This window comes from Salvelinus namaycush, unplaced genomic scaffold, assembly GCF_016432855.1.
Source record: "Salvelinus namaycush isolate Seneca unplaced genomic scaffold, SaNama_1.0 Scaffold2141, whole genome shotgun sequence".
In the NCBI taxonomy this organism is placed as follows: domain Eukaryota; kingdom Metazoa; phylum Chordata; class Actinopteri; order Salmoniformes; family Salmonidae; genus Salvelinus; species Salvelinus namaycush.
Window position 1 is genome coordinate 27,894 of NW_024058944.1, and position 15,991 is coordinate 43,884.

Below are 15,991 nucleotides of genomic sequence, written 5' to 3' on the forward strand. Positions count from 1 at the left end.
TATGAGGGCAGAGCAAGCAGATGAATGAAAGTAGTGAATTTCATCTTGTTTTGCTGCAGTAAGCTTGGTTACAATGAATAGTCATTCACAGAAGTCTTGCTTTGAGTAACATTAATGTGTAAGAGCCATTTTGGCCTGTGTACATGTTGCCTGTCTAGGGATGTTTTAACCTGTTTTGTATAATAGGGGCACTTTCACATGGGGTTATGGGCCACTGGCCACATGTGGATATAGGTACAAAGTGGCCAAGGAAGTGTTAGCTTAGCACAGGTGAGGGGCATGCTCAACAGAGGCAGGGCCAACTTGTCTTGGATGAACAGGAGGAGGTGGGCTCTTCCTGTCTACAGTGGCCCATAATGCCACAGATTCCCCCGGTACTGCTGCTCATTCCGTGCACCAGTTCTGGAGTTCTATGTCACCAGCCTATAGGCGTCACTGAACTGTCTCATTACGCACACCTGATTCCAATTCCCCTGATTAGTAATTTTCAAACGTGCCCTCTGTTCACCATTGTCTTGTCAGTTATTGTTCCCATGTCCGTTGGTCTTGTGAGTACCTGTGCTTTGTTGTTTTGGCTTTCGTGCTGCGTGTATTGTGTACACGTTATTACGGGTCTCATCCCGTGTAGTACTTTGCAATTGTTATTACGGGTCTTGTCCCGTGCATTGTTTACGGGTCTCGTGCTGTGTATTGTTATCTTGTGTATTTATTAAGGGTTTAACCTCGCTCTTTTGTTTGGGTTACATCCATGTGTTTTAGTATACGTGTTTGATTCGGGCTTCGTCTCCGTGCCTTTTAAGGCATGTTGTATTTTTGGGTGGAGTATTAAAACCCCCTATTACGTATTCCTGCGCCTGTCTCCAATCAATCAATTATACACGTGACACATAAGGCCTTTGTGGATGTAAACAAGGAGGGGACTAAGGCAGCAGCTGCCACCGCTGGCATGGTGCCATTTTGTATGATCCGAGTGGAATGCTTCACGGCAGACCACACCTTCCTCTCCTTTATAGACACATCCTGTTCCCCGGCAGGTTTTCCTCTCTGTAGAATAATTGTGGAGAGAAACTGAATCCACTAAGTCAAATAAATAAGACTACGTTTATTTCCTCTTTGGACAGTATCATTGCGTATGATCATGGTTCCCCCTTACACTGTTATTTATGGATTTAAGAGCATTAGCTAGCTATTATCCCTATCTATTAAAAAATAAGCATACAATCCTAATAAAAAATATTGTGTGATTTGTTTACGTTCACAATAAGACAAGAATTTATTTCCATTTTGGTAAAGTGATAGAAACTTTATTGGCATTGACAGAGATGATTTGTTTTAAACTTACAAGCAATGACACTTTATCAAATATACAGAGTAATATATAAGAAAGTATTTCCTCAAGCAAGCACACTATATAATGTAACAGGGCATCATCATCTGGCAAATTCCATATAAATAACAGAATTTCAATTATAGTACGTATTTCACAATACATAAAAATCATTGTACATTCTGTTGTTTTGTAATCAATGCATTATGTTGTCAGATGAGTCCCGATATGTTAATCTCTTTTCCTATCAGATGAGTTTGCTGATGGTGAGGCCCAGCAGCAGAGGGACTAGGCTCAGTCTGATGGAGCAGGCTGTGTTATGGGCTTTGGTTACAGTTACAGGTAAAGGGGCTGTGTTACAGGTGAATTGCACAAAGTTGATGTAACGTGAGGGCAGCAGTTGATCAATATAGTTGCACACGTTGGTAGATGTACAGCCCTGGAGGTTCACCATATAATTGATTGAGCCAAGTACTGTCAAAGAGAACAACATATTTAGTTTTCCGAACACCTTTCTCTCATAGAACAACTAAAATCTAATTGTTTTGAATCAACAATAATAACATGAGCTCCAAAAGTATTGGGACAGTGACACATTTGCTGTTTTGGCTCTGTACTCCAGTACTTTGAAATTATACAATGACTATGAGGTTAAAGCGCAGACTGTCAGCTTTAATTTGAGGATATTTTCATCCATATCGGGTGAACTGTTTTGGAAATTATGTGTATTACAGTTGTCAAAAGTTTAGTATTTGGCCCCATATTCCTAGCACACAATGATTACATCAAGCGTGTTACTCTACAAACTTGTTGGATGCATTTACTGTTTGTTTTGATTGTGTTTCAGATTATTTTGTGCCCAATATAAATGAATGGTAAATAATGTATTGTGTCATTTTGGAGTAACTTATAAAAAATAAGTAATAATAGAATATGTTTCAGAACACTTCTACATTAATGTGGAGGCTACCATGATTATGGTTAATAAATGAATCATGAATAATGATGAGTGAAAAAGTTACAAACAAATATCATACCCCCAAAAATGCTAACCTCCCCTGTTCTTGTAATGGTGAGAGGTTAGCATGACTTGGGCGTATGATATTATGCGCGCCCCCCATAGTTTATGTTTGTATTTATTTTTGCAATTTGAGATTGGTTATACCGATTTAACATCTGTGATGCTTTAGGCTAGAAACAGGTGGTAAAATGCAAGAGGAAGACACGACTCTGATGCATATGGGAATATCTTTGGTTTGTCTCTATGGCATTCAGAAGCTGAGCTTCGACCTTCTAAAGTTGAGGAGTCAAAGAAATTGGATTTTGGTTAGGAAGTAAATCTTATACAATGTTTGACTCTGTTCCTATCAATTGATCTAATCACTTTTTGTCAAATAGAATATGTACAATATAAATTGAGGGTTCATAATAAAACATAATAATACGATTTGGGGAAATCGGGTCTAGACTTAATTTGTATTATTATTCATAATATTATCATTAAAAAGCCTACCTCAAAGATGAATGAGTCTTGTTAAACCACGTAGAATTGTAGGAAATGAGCTTGTAGGAAATACACGGACAAGTTCTGGCCTGGTTTAGAAATTATCTGTTGGAAAGATATCAGTTTGTCTCTGTGGATGGTTTGTCCTCTGACAAATCAGCTGAAAATGTTGGTGTTCCTCAAGGTTCCGTTTTATGACCTCTATTGTTTTCACTATATATTTTACCTCTTGGTGATGTCATTCAGAAACATAATGTTATCTTTCACTGCTATGCGGACGATACACAGCTGTACATTTCGATGAAACATGGTGAAGCCTCAAAACTGCCCTCCCTGGAAGCCTGTGTTTCCGACATAAAGAAGTGGATGGCGGCAAATGTTTTACTTTTAAACTCGGACAAAACACAGATGCTAGTTCTAGGTCCCAAGAAACAAAGAGATCTTATGTTGGATCTGACAATTAATCTTGATGGTTGTACAGTCATCTCAAATAAAACTGTAAAGGACCTCGGCGTTACTCTGGACCCTGATGATTCAGAAAAATGAATCCATGTCACTTCTAGATTAGACTACTGCAATGCTCTACTTTCCGGCTACCCGGATAAAGCACTAAATAAACTTCAGTTAGTGCTAAACACGGCTGCTAGAATCTTGACTAGAACCAAAAAATTTGATCATATTACTTCAGTGCTAGCCTCTCTACACTGGCTTCCTGTTAAGGCTAGGGCTGATTTCAAGGTTCTATTGCTAGCCTACAAAGCATTACATGGGCTTGCTCCCATCTATCTTTCCGTTTTGGTCCTGCTGTACATACCTACACGTATGCTACGGTCACAAGACACAGGCCTCCTGATTGTCCCTACAATTTCTAAGCAAACAGCTGGAGGCAGGGCTTTCTCCTATAGAGCTACATTTTTATGGAATGGTCTCCCTATCCATGTAAGAGACGCAGACTCGGTCTCGACCTTTAAGTCTTTATTGAAGACTCCTCTCTTCAGTAGGTCCTATGATTGAGTGTAGTCTGGCCCAGGGGGTGAATGTGAACGGAAAGGCACTGGAGCGTCAAACCCCCCTTGCTGTCTCTGCCTGGCCCGGTTTCCCTCTCTCCACTGGGATTCTCTGCCTCTAACCCTATTATACTGGCTTCCATGCCATCTCTAGGAGGGGTGCGTCACTTGAGAGGGTTGAGTCTGACAAGGTCTTCCGGTCCGGGTTGTTGCTCCCCTCGGGTTCGTGCCGTGGGGAGATCTTCGTGGGCGGTGGTTGAAGTTAGGGAAATGAACATTCAATTGAAGTTGGTGGTTGAAGATATCCCTCTAGTGGTGTGGGGGCTGTGCTTTGGTAAAGTGGGTGGGGTTATATCCTGCCTGGTTGGCCCTGTCCGGGGGTATAGTCAGACGGGGCCACAGTGTCTCCCGACCCCTCCTGTCTCAACCTCCAGTAATTATGCTGCAACAGTTTGTGTTGGGGGGCTAGGGTCAGTCTGTTAAATCTGGTGTATTTCTCCTGTCTTATCCGGTGTCCTGTGTGAATTTAAGTACGCTACCTCTAATTCTCTCTCTCTCTTCTCTCGGAGGACCATGCCCCAGGAAGACCTGGCCTGTTGACTCCTTGCTGTCCACAGTCCACCTGGTCATGCTGCTGCTCCAGTTTCAACTGTTCTGCCTGCGGCTATGGAACCCTGACCTGTTCACCAGATGTGCTACCTTGTCCCAGACCTGCTGTTTTCGACTCTCTCTCTCTACTGCACCTGCTGCCTCTAACTCTGAATGATCGGCTATGAAAAGCCAACTGACATTTACTCCTGAGGTGCTGACCTGTTGCACCCTTTACAACCACTGTGATTATTATTATTTGACTCTACTGGTCATCTATGAACGTTTGAACATCTTGGCCATATACTGTTATAATCTCCTCCCGGCACAGCCAGAAGAGGACTGGCCACCCCTCAGAGCCTGGTTTCTCTCTAGGTTTCTTCCTGGGTCCCTGCCTTTCTAGGGAGTTTTTCCTAGCCACCGTGCTTCTACATCTGCATTCCTTGCTGTTCGGGGTTTTAGGCTGGGTTTCTGTACAGCACTTTGTGACATCGGCTGACGTAAAAAGGGCTTTATAAATAAATTTGATTGATATAGGCTATCTCAATAAACATTTGACATTTTTGGGGGGGAACACCTGATCTATAGTTGAACAAATGTGATGAGTTTTTGTATCATGAAAACAACAACAAAACAAGTCACCATTGCCGCTAAAGCTCAAGCACTGGTCCTCCACCCCCAGGCAGGCCACAGTGCTGTTATGCACAAAGCCTTGGAAGCTGCTGTAGGAGGTACATTGTCTTCCGTTAGCCAGTGAACTGGGGGCTGTAGGAAGAGAACAGAAATGGATATCAGTGGATATGCATTCTACAGTACATTCAGTGGTCATAGCTAGCTCCAGTATCTATAAATAACTATTTTCATTGGTAATGCAATGGAAACACATTCAGGAAGCATATTGTCCTGGTTCTGATAGTGGAATTGAGCCAATGAGACAGTACAGTGGTGTCTGACATTATTGACACCCTTGATACAGATAAGTAATAATGACTGAATAAAATAAATAATTTTAATAAATATTTTGTATGCAACAAAACAAGGGACATATGATTTTATACTAATAAAACTGCTCAGCGAAAGAGATTTTGTTTCACAATAATACTTTCTTTCTCAAAAAGGTAGGGGTGAAATTGACACCCCTAAAAATTCATATAAATAAAGTAGTTAAAAGTGTAGTATTTGGTCCCATATTCCTAGCACGCAATGACAACATGAAGCTTGTGACTGAATGCATTTGCAGTTATTTATGTTTGTGTTTCAGATTATTGTAATGTATGTATTGTGTCATTTTGGTGTCAGTTTTATTGTAAATAAGAATAGAATATGTTTCTGAACACTTCTACATTCATGTCGATGCTACCATGATTACGGCTAATGCTGAATGAATCGTGAATAATGCTGAGTGAGAAAGTTAGAGGGTCAAATATCATACCCCCTTGTTATTGGTAATGGAGAGTTTAGAATGTCTTGGCGGTAATATCTTTTTATTTCACCTTTATTTCACTAGGCAAGTCAGTTAAGAACAAATTCTTATTTTACAATGACGGCCTACTCCGGCCGAACACTCCCCTAACCAGGACGACGCTGGTTGTGATACAGCCAGGGACCAAACCAGGGTCTGTAGTGATGCTTCTAGCACTGAGATGCAGTGCCTTAGACCGCTGCAACACTCGGGAGATCTTTCACCCTCACTCGTCATTATTCACGATTCATTCAGGATTATCTGTAATCATGGTAGCTAATGTAGAAGAGTTTAGAAACATATTCAATTATTATTTGTAATAAAAGTCACTCCAAAATGACAATACAAAATGTACCATTGTTGCTTTATCAATAATAGGGGATGGATCCGAAAACCATTCAGTATCTGGTGTGACAACCATCTGCCTCATTCAGCGCATGCAGCGCATTTGCCTCATCTCCTTCGCATAGAGTTGATCAGGCTGTTGATTGTTGCCAGTGGAATGTTGTCCCACTCCTATTCAATGGCTGTGCGAAGTTGCTGGATATTGGCGGGAACTGGAACATGCTGTCGTACGTGTCGATCCAGAGTATCCCAAACATGCTCAATGGGTGACATGTTTGTTGAGTATGCAGGCCATGGAAGAACTGGGACATTTTTAGCTTCCAGGAATCATGTACAGATCCTTGCTGCATTGGGCCGTGCATTATCATGCTGAAACATGAGGTGATGGTGGCGGATGAATGTCACTACAGTGGGTCTATGGATCTTGTCACGGTATCTCTGTGCATTCAAATGACCATCGATAAAATGCAATGGTGTTCGTTGTCCGTAGCTTATGCCTGCCCATACCATAACCCCACTGCCACCATGGGGCACTCTGTCCAGAACATTGACATCAGCAAACTGCTCGCCACACAATGCCATACACGCTGTCTGCCATCTGCTCAGTACAGTTGAACCCGGGATTCATCAGTGAACAGCACACTTCTCCAGCGTGCCAGTGGCAATCGAAGGTGAGCCTTTGCCCACTGAAGTCGCTTACGACGCCAAACTGCAGTCAGGTCAAGACCATGGAGAGGACGACGAGCATGCAGATAGGCTTTCCTGAGACGGTTTCTGACAGTGTGTACAGAAATGATTTGGTTGTACAAACACAGTTTCATCAGCTGTTTGGGTGGCTGGTCTCAGACGATCCCACTGGTGAAGAAACAGGATGTGGAGGTCCTGGGCTGGCTTGGTTACACGTGGTCTGCGGTTATGAGACCAGTTGGACGTACTGCCAAATTCTCTAAAACGTTAGGGAAATTAACATTCAATTCTTTGGCAACAGCTCTGGCAGAAATTCCTGCAGTCAGCATGCCAATTACACTCTCCCTCAAAACTTAAGACATTTGTGGCATTGTGTTGAGTGACAAAATGACACATTTTAGAGTGGCCTTTTATTGTCCCCAGCACAAGGTGCACCTGTGTAATGATCATGCTGTTTAATCAGCTTCTTGATATGCCACACCTGTCAGGTGGATGGATTATCTTGGTAAAGTAGAAATGCTCATTAACAGGGATGTAAACAAATTTGCTCACAACATTTTAGAGAAATCATGAAACATGGGACCAACACTTGACATGTTGCGTATATATTTTTGTTCAGAGTAATCAATTGTTATGTGATCTTGCGAGACAGTGATTCAGCTTTGATCTATCTTTACTTAACAAGCACCATTGTGAGAAGTGGTAATCTTCTATTTGTAATAATAATAATAATAATACGTGATGAGTAGGACTATAAGGCGTAGGTTCTACAAGGACAGCGCTAAATAAACTTTGATTTGATCCGCTTGAACACATGGTTACAATATACCCTATTACAGAATAAAAGAAAACCGAGAGGTGAACTATCAATTCATAGAATTGATTTGCATAGATTTTGTCATCAAATCATTTGACCAAGTAGTGAACATAAATAATTACTAAGTAGAATAGCAGGAAATTTATTTTAAAACAGCCATACAATCAATATTTTTGTGTGGTGTATTTAGGCATCTCAATAAAATTGAATCAAAATGCATTATTACCTCCAACTTGGCCTAATTCCCATTTTCAATCTCCTATACCATGGTAGACTGGGAACTGTGTCTCAACCAATAGTCAATGTAGGCTAAATATCCCAAGCAGGGCTACAGCAACTTCCAGAGAGGGTCAGGCTCTTGGGCTTTGCGGTGGCCACTCTGGTTTGTGTGTCCTTGGGAGAACGGTGTCGCAGTAACCAAGTGGTCACATATAGATCTGGGTTCCACTCAGTGGCGGTCGGTGCCGTTTAAGATTAGGGAGGACAAGAATTTTTTTATGAGCATGGCCTTATTTCTATTACAGCATTTTGAATGACGGTCATTCATATTCCATTCTTCCAGCTCAATGTAACATCGATAGGTTTAGGCTACTATACATGACACTTGAATTTTCCCTGTACCCATCATGAGGTTGTTACAACCTAGGCTATGAATGAAAGTTTACAACGTAGGTCCACAGGTCGAGAGAAAAATTTGAGTAATCAAGGTGACAGACAGTGACACATTCAATACTGCCTTGCACACCCTTGCCTGCATCTAGCTGATCTAGGGTGTAATCATTAGTCCAACATTTGCAAACAAGAGTTTCTATTGGTGATAAAATAATGTATATGTTGAAAGATAATGATAAAATAATTCCACTCTGAAACCTTATAACTGTATGAAGTTGATTAGAATCATAAAATGATAATCTGATGATGTGTGTAGTTTTAGTCAGAATTAGGTTAAACAATGCATCTGTATAGTGGAAAACACAGACTGTCTAAGCAAGGCGTAGCTTAGGATTTGAACTTGTATGTGTGTGCCGAAGAAAGAAAACGAGAACAGTTCAACTGTGATTGGACCGACCTGGCTAGGCCTCTGAGGAACTTATGATAGCATAGGGAGTACTTCTCAAGGTTTCCCGAATCTCGGGGAATGGAACTGTCGGCTGGGTAGTGATACACAGTGGTGAGAACTCTGGAGAAGGATAACACTCACCTACTGTTGGTGTGTATGTATGTGCGTATGATACCTACTGTTTGTGTGGAAGTATGTGAGCAGCTATAAAATGGATGTCTTTGTATAATGGACTTCAGAGCGTTCTCGTGAATAAACTGTACTATCTTTTTGCATAAGCTGAGTCTTTGACTAATTATTATTAAACCCATGGTCTTACAGATCTCGGTGATTGGTCAGAGCTATTGATTGTCAGTTATTATCATTGGGATTGAAAATTCTCGTGACAATTGGACAAATTCAGGTATCTGAATTTAGTTTGCCTCCGTTTAAGAAAGTTTTTTCAACAGAATCAGCAGAATGAATACATCCCTGATCATACGCAAACACAGTTCACTTTCATAGCAGCCACATACAAACAGCATGATCACTTGGAGGGGGGGGGGGGGGGGGGGGGGGGGGGGGGGGGGGGGGGGGGGGGGGGGGGGGGGGGGGGGGGGGGGGGGGGGGGGGGGGGGGGGGGGGGGGGGGGGGGGGGGGTTCCGCAATGGGATTTAGTCAAGATACTCTAAAGAGGTAGGGTTTCAGACATTTTCTGAAGATGGGCATGGATGCTGTCCAGATATGTAAGAAACACACTCGGATCATATATTTCTTCAAACTATGACATTTGAAATCAGGACATCAAATACATTGTTGAAAACCAAACTTAATTTAAGGACACAAGTCTCTTACCAGACAGAGTTTCATTGTTGCACCCATTGGTGTTACAGCAGAGCTGGTTAGAGGAAGCCCTTATGATGCCCAAGTTCCCAGACACTGTGACTTCAGTGTTAAGAGGAGTTACACAGATGGAGGATGGTGAACACATTTTGAGTACCACGGTGGTATTATCGGGACCTTCACCAGTAACAGATCCATTACAAAACCAGAGAAAGATAGATCAATTTAGAATATAATCTGATGAAATAGTATCATAGAGCAAGAGTCAATTACCAATAGATATTGTACACTGTAATCTTACAGGAGTGTTCAAAAGCATCCTTCATGAGGAAGCTAACAGCATAATTTAATTTGTCTTGAAGTGTTAGCATGTAGTGGACAACAAACTCTAAACACACCTTTTATGGTTCTGGTTGCAGTGAGACATCTTTCGTTTAAGGCTGGACAGGTAACTAAAGAAGAGTTTGTACATGCTGCATCAGTGCAGTTGAAACACTGCAGCATCTCAACTGAAAAACAAGAACATTTAAAAAAAAAAAATACTGTAAATGCCATTTAGCTATGATGAATATTTACACAGGCATTTGGGAGTGATGCAGTTAAGAAACCATTTATTTTGGTAGACGCCTGTCTCAGTGTGAGAGGTCAGTGGTGTTACCTGAGTAGAAGCGAGTGCAGATGAGAGAGAGAGTCAAGATGAGCTTCATCGTGGACAGATAGACAGGCAAGTGAACGGCAGTGGGACTCTGGGCTGGTAGACAGGCAGGTGAACAGCAGTGGTACTGTGGGCTGATCTGGGCTGGTAGACAGGCAGGTGAGGTGCAGTGGTACTCTGGGCTGAGAGACAGGTCCTTATAAACCAGTGAGGAGGAGGAAATGTGGAGAAAGAGATTGGGAGGAATGTGAAGTAAAAGTACCTTATTAATAGAAAATGACTCAAGTAAAAGTGAATCACCCAGTAAAATACTACTTGAGTAAAAGTCTAAAAGTATCTGGTTTTAAATATACTTAAGTGGTGGACAAAGTACTCAATTGTCATACTTGAAGTAAAAAGTAAATGCTATATATAAAATTCCTTATATTAAGCAAATTAGACGGAATGATTATTATTTTTTATTTTTTAACAGACAGGGACACACTCCAACTCAGACATAATTTACAAACGCAGTAGGAATGGCAACGTGTTATTTTGATAGGTACAGTACATGAATCAGACCATATTGTTGTCCTGAGTGAGCATTCGTATTCTAACAACTGACTACTTTTAGGTGTCAAGGAAAATATATGGGAGTAAAATGTACATATTTTGCTTAGGAATGTAGTGGAGTAATGTTAAAGTTGTCACAATATAAATAGTTAAGTACATACAGATACCCCATAAAACTACTTAAGTAGTACTTTCAAATATTCTTACACCACTGGCTGAAGGATGGACATGCAGATAGTGGAAAGAGGACATGGGAGAATGCCAGAAAGATGGAAAGCAATTCTAACAGAACCACAAAAAAATGCTAAACAAGGGAATGTTATGAATTATGATCAATAGATTTTAAACATTAAATACAACTCACCAATATCTTGCTTTAAATGAAAATGCTAAACAAGGGAAATGTTATGAATTATGATCATAGATTTAAACATTAAATACAACTCACCAATATCTTGCTTTAAATGAAAATGCTCTATGATGGTTTCGAAAAAGACAGACACACACCCAACGAGGCAGGAAGTAACAGGCGTATTTCAGTGGTGGCACTTTATTTAACAAGAGAGGGGATGTAGAAACTCATGTTGCGTTCATAACTAGTGGCAAAATTGGAAAATATAAACTGGGCAAGTTGTGTGCGAACAAGCTGTGTCTACCATAAACTGAAAGTACAGTTATCATGCTCGTAAACAATAATATTGTTCAAAAAACCATATTAATAGATTGTGTTTATAAATGAATGTTTTGTTGCATTTAGCTGCCGGAAAAGCTGTCGAGGTAATTTCCTTTGTATGTGACGCTAGATTTCAGCATGTGGGAGAAGTCAGATCTCAGAGAGCCCCCATTAGTAATTACCAGTTGGAGGGGTGTGTACTTTCATGCGCAGGGTAGCTACAGTACATGTGGTTTGGCTGCATTACAAGTTAACCTGCTCTGCAAAAACAAAAATGCTCCAATATTCTATGGAATTGATTCGTACTGTACAACCATGGTGAGTTGAAGTCTGTAAAGGAACCCTCACCCACCCTATGAACATACCGTACCTGCAAAGGTAAACGATAGATGCATAGGGGTTTAATGAATCCATAGAGTGGATGAACCTAACTGGACCTAGTGATTCTGCTAATAAACACCAACTCTTAGAAAAGCAGCTAGAAAAAAAGAACATATCAGTTATATCACCAGTTATAGCAACAAGTTCCCATTTGTTTTATACAGACTGACAAATCCAATTCTTTATTTTACAGTTCATGTGTGGTAAGAGTTAAACCATTGAACACAGGAAGGTTAAAAGAGAGATCAGATCCACTTTCAGCCTTAGACCACATCCCGTTATGTGCTCCACTGGCTTGTACAAACACAACACCAGAAACTACTGTGTAACCATAGAGATAGATACAGAATTTATCCATATGCTTAAAACCTACTAACAGCTGCACTTTGTGGTCTATCTATAACCACTAAAATGTATTTTAATTTAATTTGAGTGATTATGTTTTGGAGGCCTTGGTAGTCCATTTGTAATGCAGAATTTAATTAAGTTATTCTTTCCAAAGACTTTGTCACTTTCCAACGAAGCCCTTTTCACAACCACACACAGAACATGGGGAGTAGTATTTCAGTGAATACAGAAATATTAATTAGGTAAATGATAATCATGTGATGAGCCTGACGTGAACTAGCCTGGTCTCAGATCTGTTCGTGCTGTCTCACCAACTCCTGTGGTCATTGTCAACCATACAGCCTAAATAGATCTGGGACCAGGCTTGATGTGAACTGTACCCGAGGCTGCAATACCTTTGACTGAAGGGTGAGGTAACTTCGATAAATGAAAAAAAATCTATATGTAACACATTTCCTTCTGTTCCGTTGAGCAAATTATCATTGTATGCCTTTTCTTTCTCTATCTTCAAATACAAACAGCACATTTTAAATGGTTATAGTTCAAGAAGAACAGATAGTATCAACAATCTTTTGAAATGAAATATACATTGAGTCAGTCTGCACATGTCAACGTTGGTTTGGTGTTTGTAGCTGTAACGGTTCAAGAGCCGTGCCAAATCCAAATACTTCCCATTGTAGCCTATGGAGCGTTTATGCAAGGGTTTCCCAAACTCGGTCCTCGGGGCCCCAAAGGGTGCACGTTTAGTTTTTTGCCCTAGCACTACACAGCCGATTCAAGTCATCAACTATTCATCAAGCTTTGCTCAATTGAATCTGTTGTGTAGGGCCAAAAAACGAAACATGCACCCCTTGGGGTCCGAGAACCGAGTTTTTGAAATGCTGGTTAATGCAAATGTATTTGTGACACACACAAATATGTATGGTCATAATTTTGATGTTTTATTTTGTTGGTTATTTTACGGGGGCCGTCCCTTGTATCCTTTTCTAGGCCTCCTAGGTATTTACATTTAAAGTAATGTATATGATTATTGCGGCTAGGTGGAGCTGTGACGTCAATGGAGAGCGTTAGTGAGATCGTCAGGTCTTGGAGGTTTCTTCTTCCATCTAGGAGAATTCCTACACTACTAATGTTTCTCTGTGTCATCATTTTACCCTGTTCATTCAGGTATGTAATGTGCAAAAGTGCATTATGACTCTCAAAATATTGAGGTAACATGGTTAACTACATAGTCCATGAGTTGATGTTTGAAGGCAATTGAAGGGAGTTTTAACGGAGTGAAAAACTGGTTGGTATTTCTCCCATTGTAAGTAATGGAGGTTGGCTACGTTGCTAATGGTTTACATGTAAGAGAAGGGGTTAAGATGGTGTCAGAACTTTTTATACTTCTTGTACAACGTTTTAGTTCCTCTTTGTTTTTTGTCAATGAACAAAGGTTCAGTTTAGTTCAGTTAGTATATGTAAAAACGTGATGTCACAATAAAATGTGTTAAAGTGATAATGTTTGTACGAAAATAGCATTTAACAGTTAGCCAGCTTGATGCTAACGAAATTTAGCTTGGCTAAGCGCTAGCTAGCTCCAGAATAGTTGTTTTCAGTCAATGTTAGCTTACATGTTTGTGGTTTATAACGTAATGGTTGTAGCATTGTTTAGCACAGGCCTCCAGTAAACATACGCTCGTACAACTGACTATCCTATTAATCCTCGATTTCGGCGATGTCATTTACAAAATTGCCTCCAACACTCTACTCAGCAAACTGGATGCAGTCTATCACAGTGCTATCCGTTTTGTCACCAAAGCCCCATATACCCCCCACCACTGTGACCTGTATGCTCTCATCGGCGGCCCTCGCTACATATTCGTCGCCAAACCCACTGGCTCCAGGTCATCTATAAGTCTTTGCTAGGTAAAGCTCCGCCTTATCTCAGCTCACTGGTCACCATAGCAACACCCATCCGTAGCACACGCTCCAGCAGGTATATCTCACTGGTCATCCCCAAAGCCAAAACCTCCTTTGGCTCTGTTGCCAATGACTGGAACGAATTGCAAAAATCGCTGAAGTTGGAGACTTACATCTCCCTCACTAACTTAAAGCATCAGCTATCTGAGCAGCTTACCGATCGCTGCAGCTGTACACAGCCCATCTTTAAATAGCCCATCCAACTACCTACCTTATCCCCATATTGTTTTAATTATTATTTTCTGCTCTTTTGCACACCAGTATTTCTACTTGCACATCATCATCTGCACATCTATCAATCCAGTGTTAATTTGCTGAATTGTAATTACTTCACCACTATGGCCTATTTATTGCCTTACCTCCTTACTCCATTTGCACACATTGTATATAGATTTTTCTATTGTGCTATTGACTTGATATATATATATATATATATATATATAATGTGAATGTGTACAGTGGATGTATGGTTATAGTTTTTAACCTGAGACCTTTTATTTCTTTGAGCTGGAATATGAAATGTGAAGATTTAATACTACAATAGAGTTGTAATGGATAATTGATTGACAACAATTTTCTTTTCTTTTTTTTTTTTTACAAAAGACAACAATATTTTAATGAATCTTGGAGAATGCCTACTACTGAACACTACTAACATTTCTCTGTCTCATCATTTTACCATATTAATTCAGGTGTATTATCTGCTGACCACATCTCTGTCCGAGGAGTGTAACATATGCATAAAGGTGGTTTATTGTTTGTAGCTTAAACAGTTGAAATGTAGTTATGGTTCATATTTTTTCTATGTTAACCTATAACCATTCAAATACATTGGCATTTATGCAAATCTGGTTACAGTGTGAAAGTATAAGTAGTATCAAAAAGCAACCTATGTTGAATCAGTGTGCACATTCTAGAGTTGGTTTGGTGTTTGTAGCATAAAAGGTTAAAGACTGGTAGCTACCTGAATTTTCTCCATTCAAGTCTATGGCCATTGAACTGCATTGGGATTCATGCAAATATGGTTGTAGTGTGAAAAGTATTGGTTGTGTCAAAACTTTTTTTTCAGACTGAAGACAGTCTGGCTTTAAGGTGGTAGTAGGTGACTCAGTTAATTATCTTGGATGTGTGCTAGGCAACCATCTGACAAAAAAAATTCTAAAGTGAACCAGAACATTCACATTTCTGGATAAGGCAGCAATGGTGGCATTGGCAGGGGCTCTTGCTCAGTGCCACATTATTAGGCATGCTGTTCCTTGTACAGTAGTGCCCCCAAGATAATTTAAAAACAAACTGAAAACATATTCTGTAATATTCTTAACCTCTACTTAATCACCCTCCCGGATCCGGGATCCTCCTCATCAGAAAAGCTGACTAGCATAGCGCCACAAGTAAATGAAATCACAAGTCCAATACAGCAAATGAAAGATAAACATCTTGTGAATCCAGCCAACATGTCCGATTTTAAAATGTTTTACAGCGAAAACACAACATATATTTATGTTAGCTCACCACAATAGCCCAACACAAAACGCCATTTTTTTCACCGCAAAGATAGCTTTCACAAAACCCACAAATAGAGATAAAATTAATCACTAACCTTTGAACAACTTCATCAGATGACATCATGTTACACAATACATTTATGTTTTGTTCGAAAATGTGCATATTTATTGCTATAAATCCTGGTTTTACATTGCAACCATGGTCACAAATGGCACCAAAACAGCCAGAATAATTACAGAGAGCAACATGAAATACATAAATACTCATCATAAAACATTTATGAAAAATACATGTC

At 40.2% G+C, this 15,991-nt stretch overlaps 1 protein-coding gene across 2 annotated transcripts; it reads right to left on the reverse strand.

The window, feature by feature from the left end:
- Positions 1 to 1,315: 1,315 nt before the first annotated feature.
- On the reverse strand, positions 1,316 to 11,338 carry LOC120038342 (phospholipase A2 inhibitor subunit gamma B-like). 2 transcript variants are annotated; one of them, XM_038984130.1, is made up of 6 exons: positions 11,275 to 11,338; positions 10,278 to 10,470; positions 10,018 to 10,128; positions 9,632 to 9,796; positions 5,069 to 5,191; positions 1,316 to 1,801 (listed from the first exon to the last, which is right to left on the reverse strand). In XM_038984130.1, the coding sequence occupies exons 2-6, from the start codon at positions 10,324 to 10,326 to the stop codon at positions 1,575 to 1,577; spliced, it is 675 nt and encodes a 224-aa protein (XP_038840058.1). In that variant the 5' UTR covers positions 10,327 to 10,470; positions 11,275 to 11,338; the 3' UTR covers positions 1,316 to 1,574. The 2 variants fall into 2 exon arrangements, with proteins under 2 accessions (XP_038840058.1, XP_038840059.1); XM_038984131.1 differs by lacking the exon at positions 11,275 to 11,338 and adding an exon at positions 11,191 to 11,217.
- Between the last annotated feature and the right edge of the window lie 4,653 nt (positions 11,339 to 15,991).

Bases quoted from the DNA above. Each gene is read 5' to 3' on its own strand.
- LOC120038342 (XM_038984130.1), bottom strand. From the start codon at position 10,326: ATGAAGCTCATCTTGACTCTCTCTCTCATCTGCACTCGCTTCTACTCA. The intron at 9,797-10,017 runs GTGTGTTTAGAG...TTACTGGTGAAG, and splicing joins TGCAACCAGAACCATAAAAG to GTCCCGATAATACCACCGTG. The intron at 5,192-9,631 runs GTAAGAGACTTG...CTCTTCCTACAG, and splicing joins CAACAATGAAACTCTGTCTG to CCCCCAGTTCACTGGCTAAC.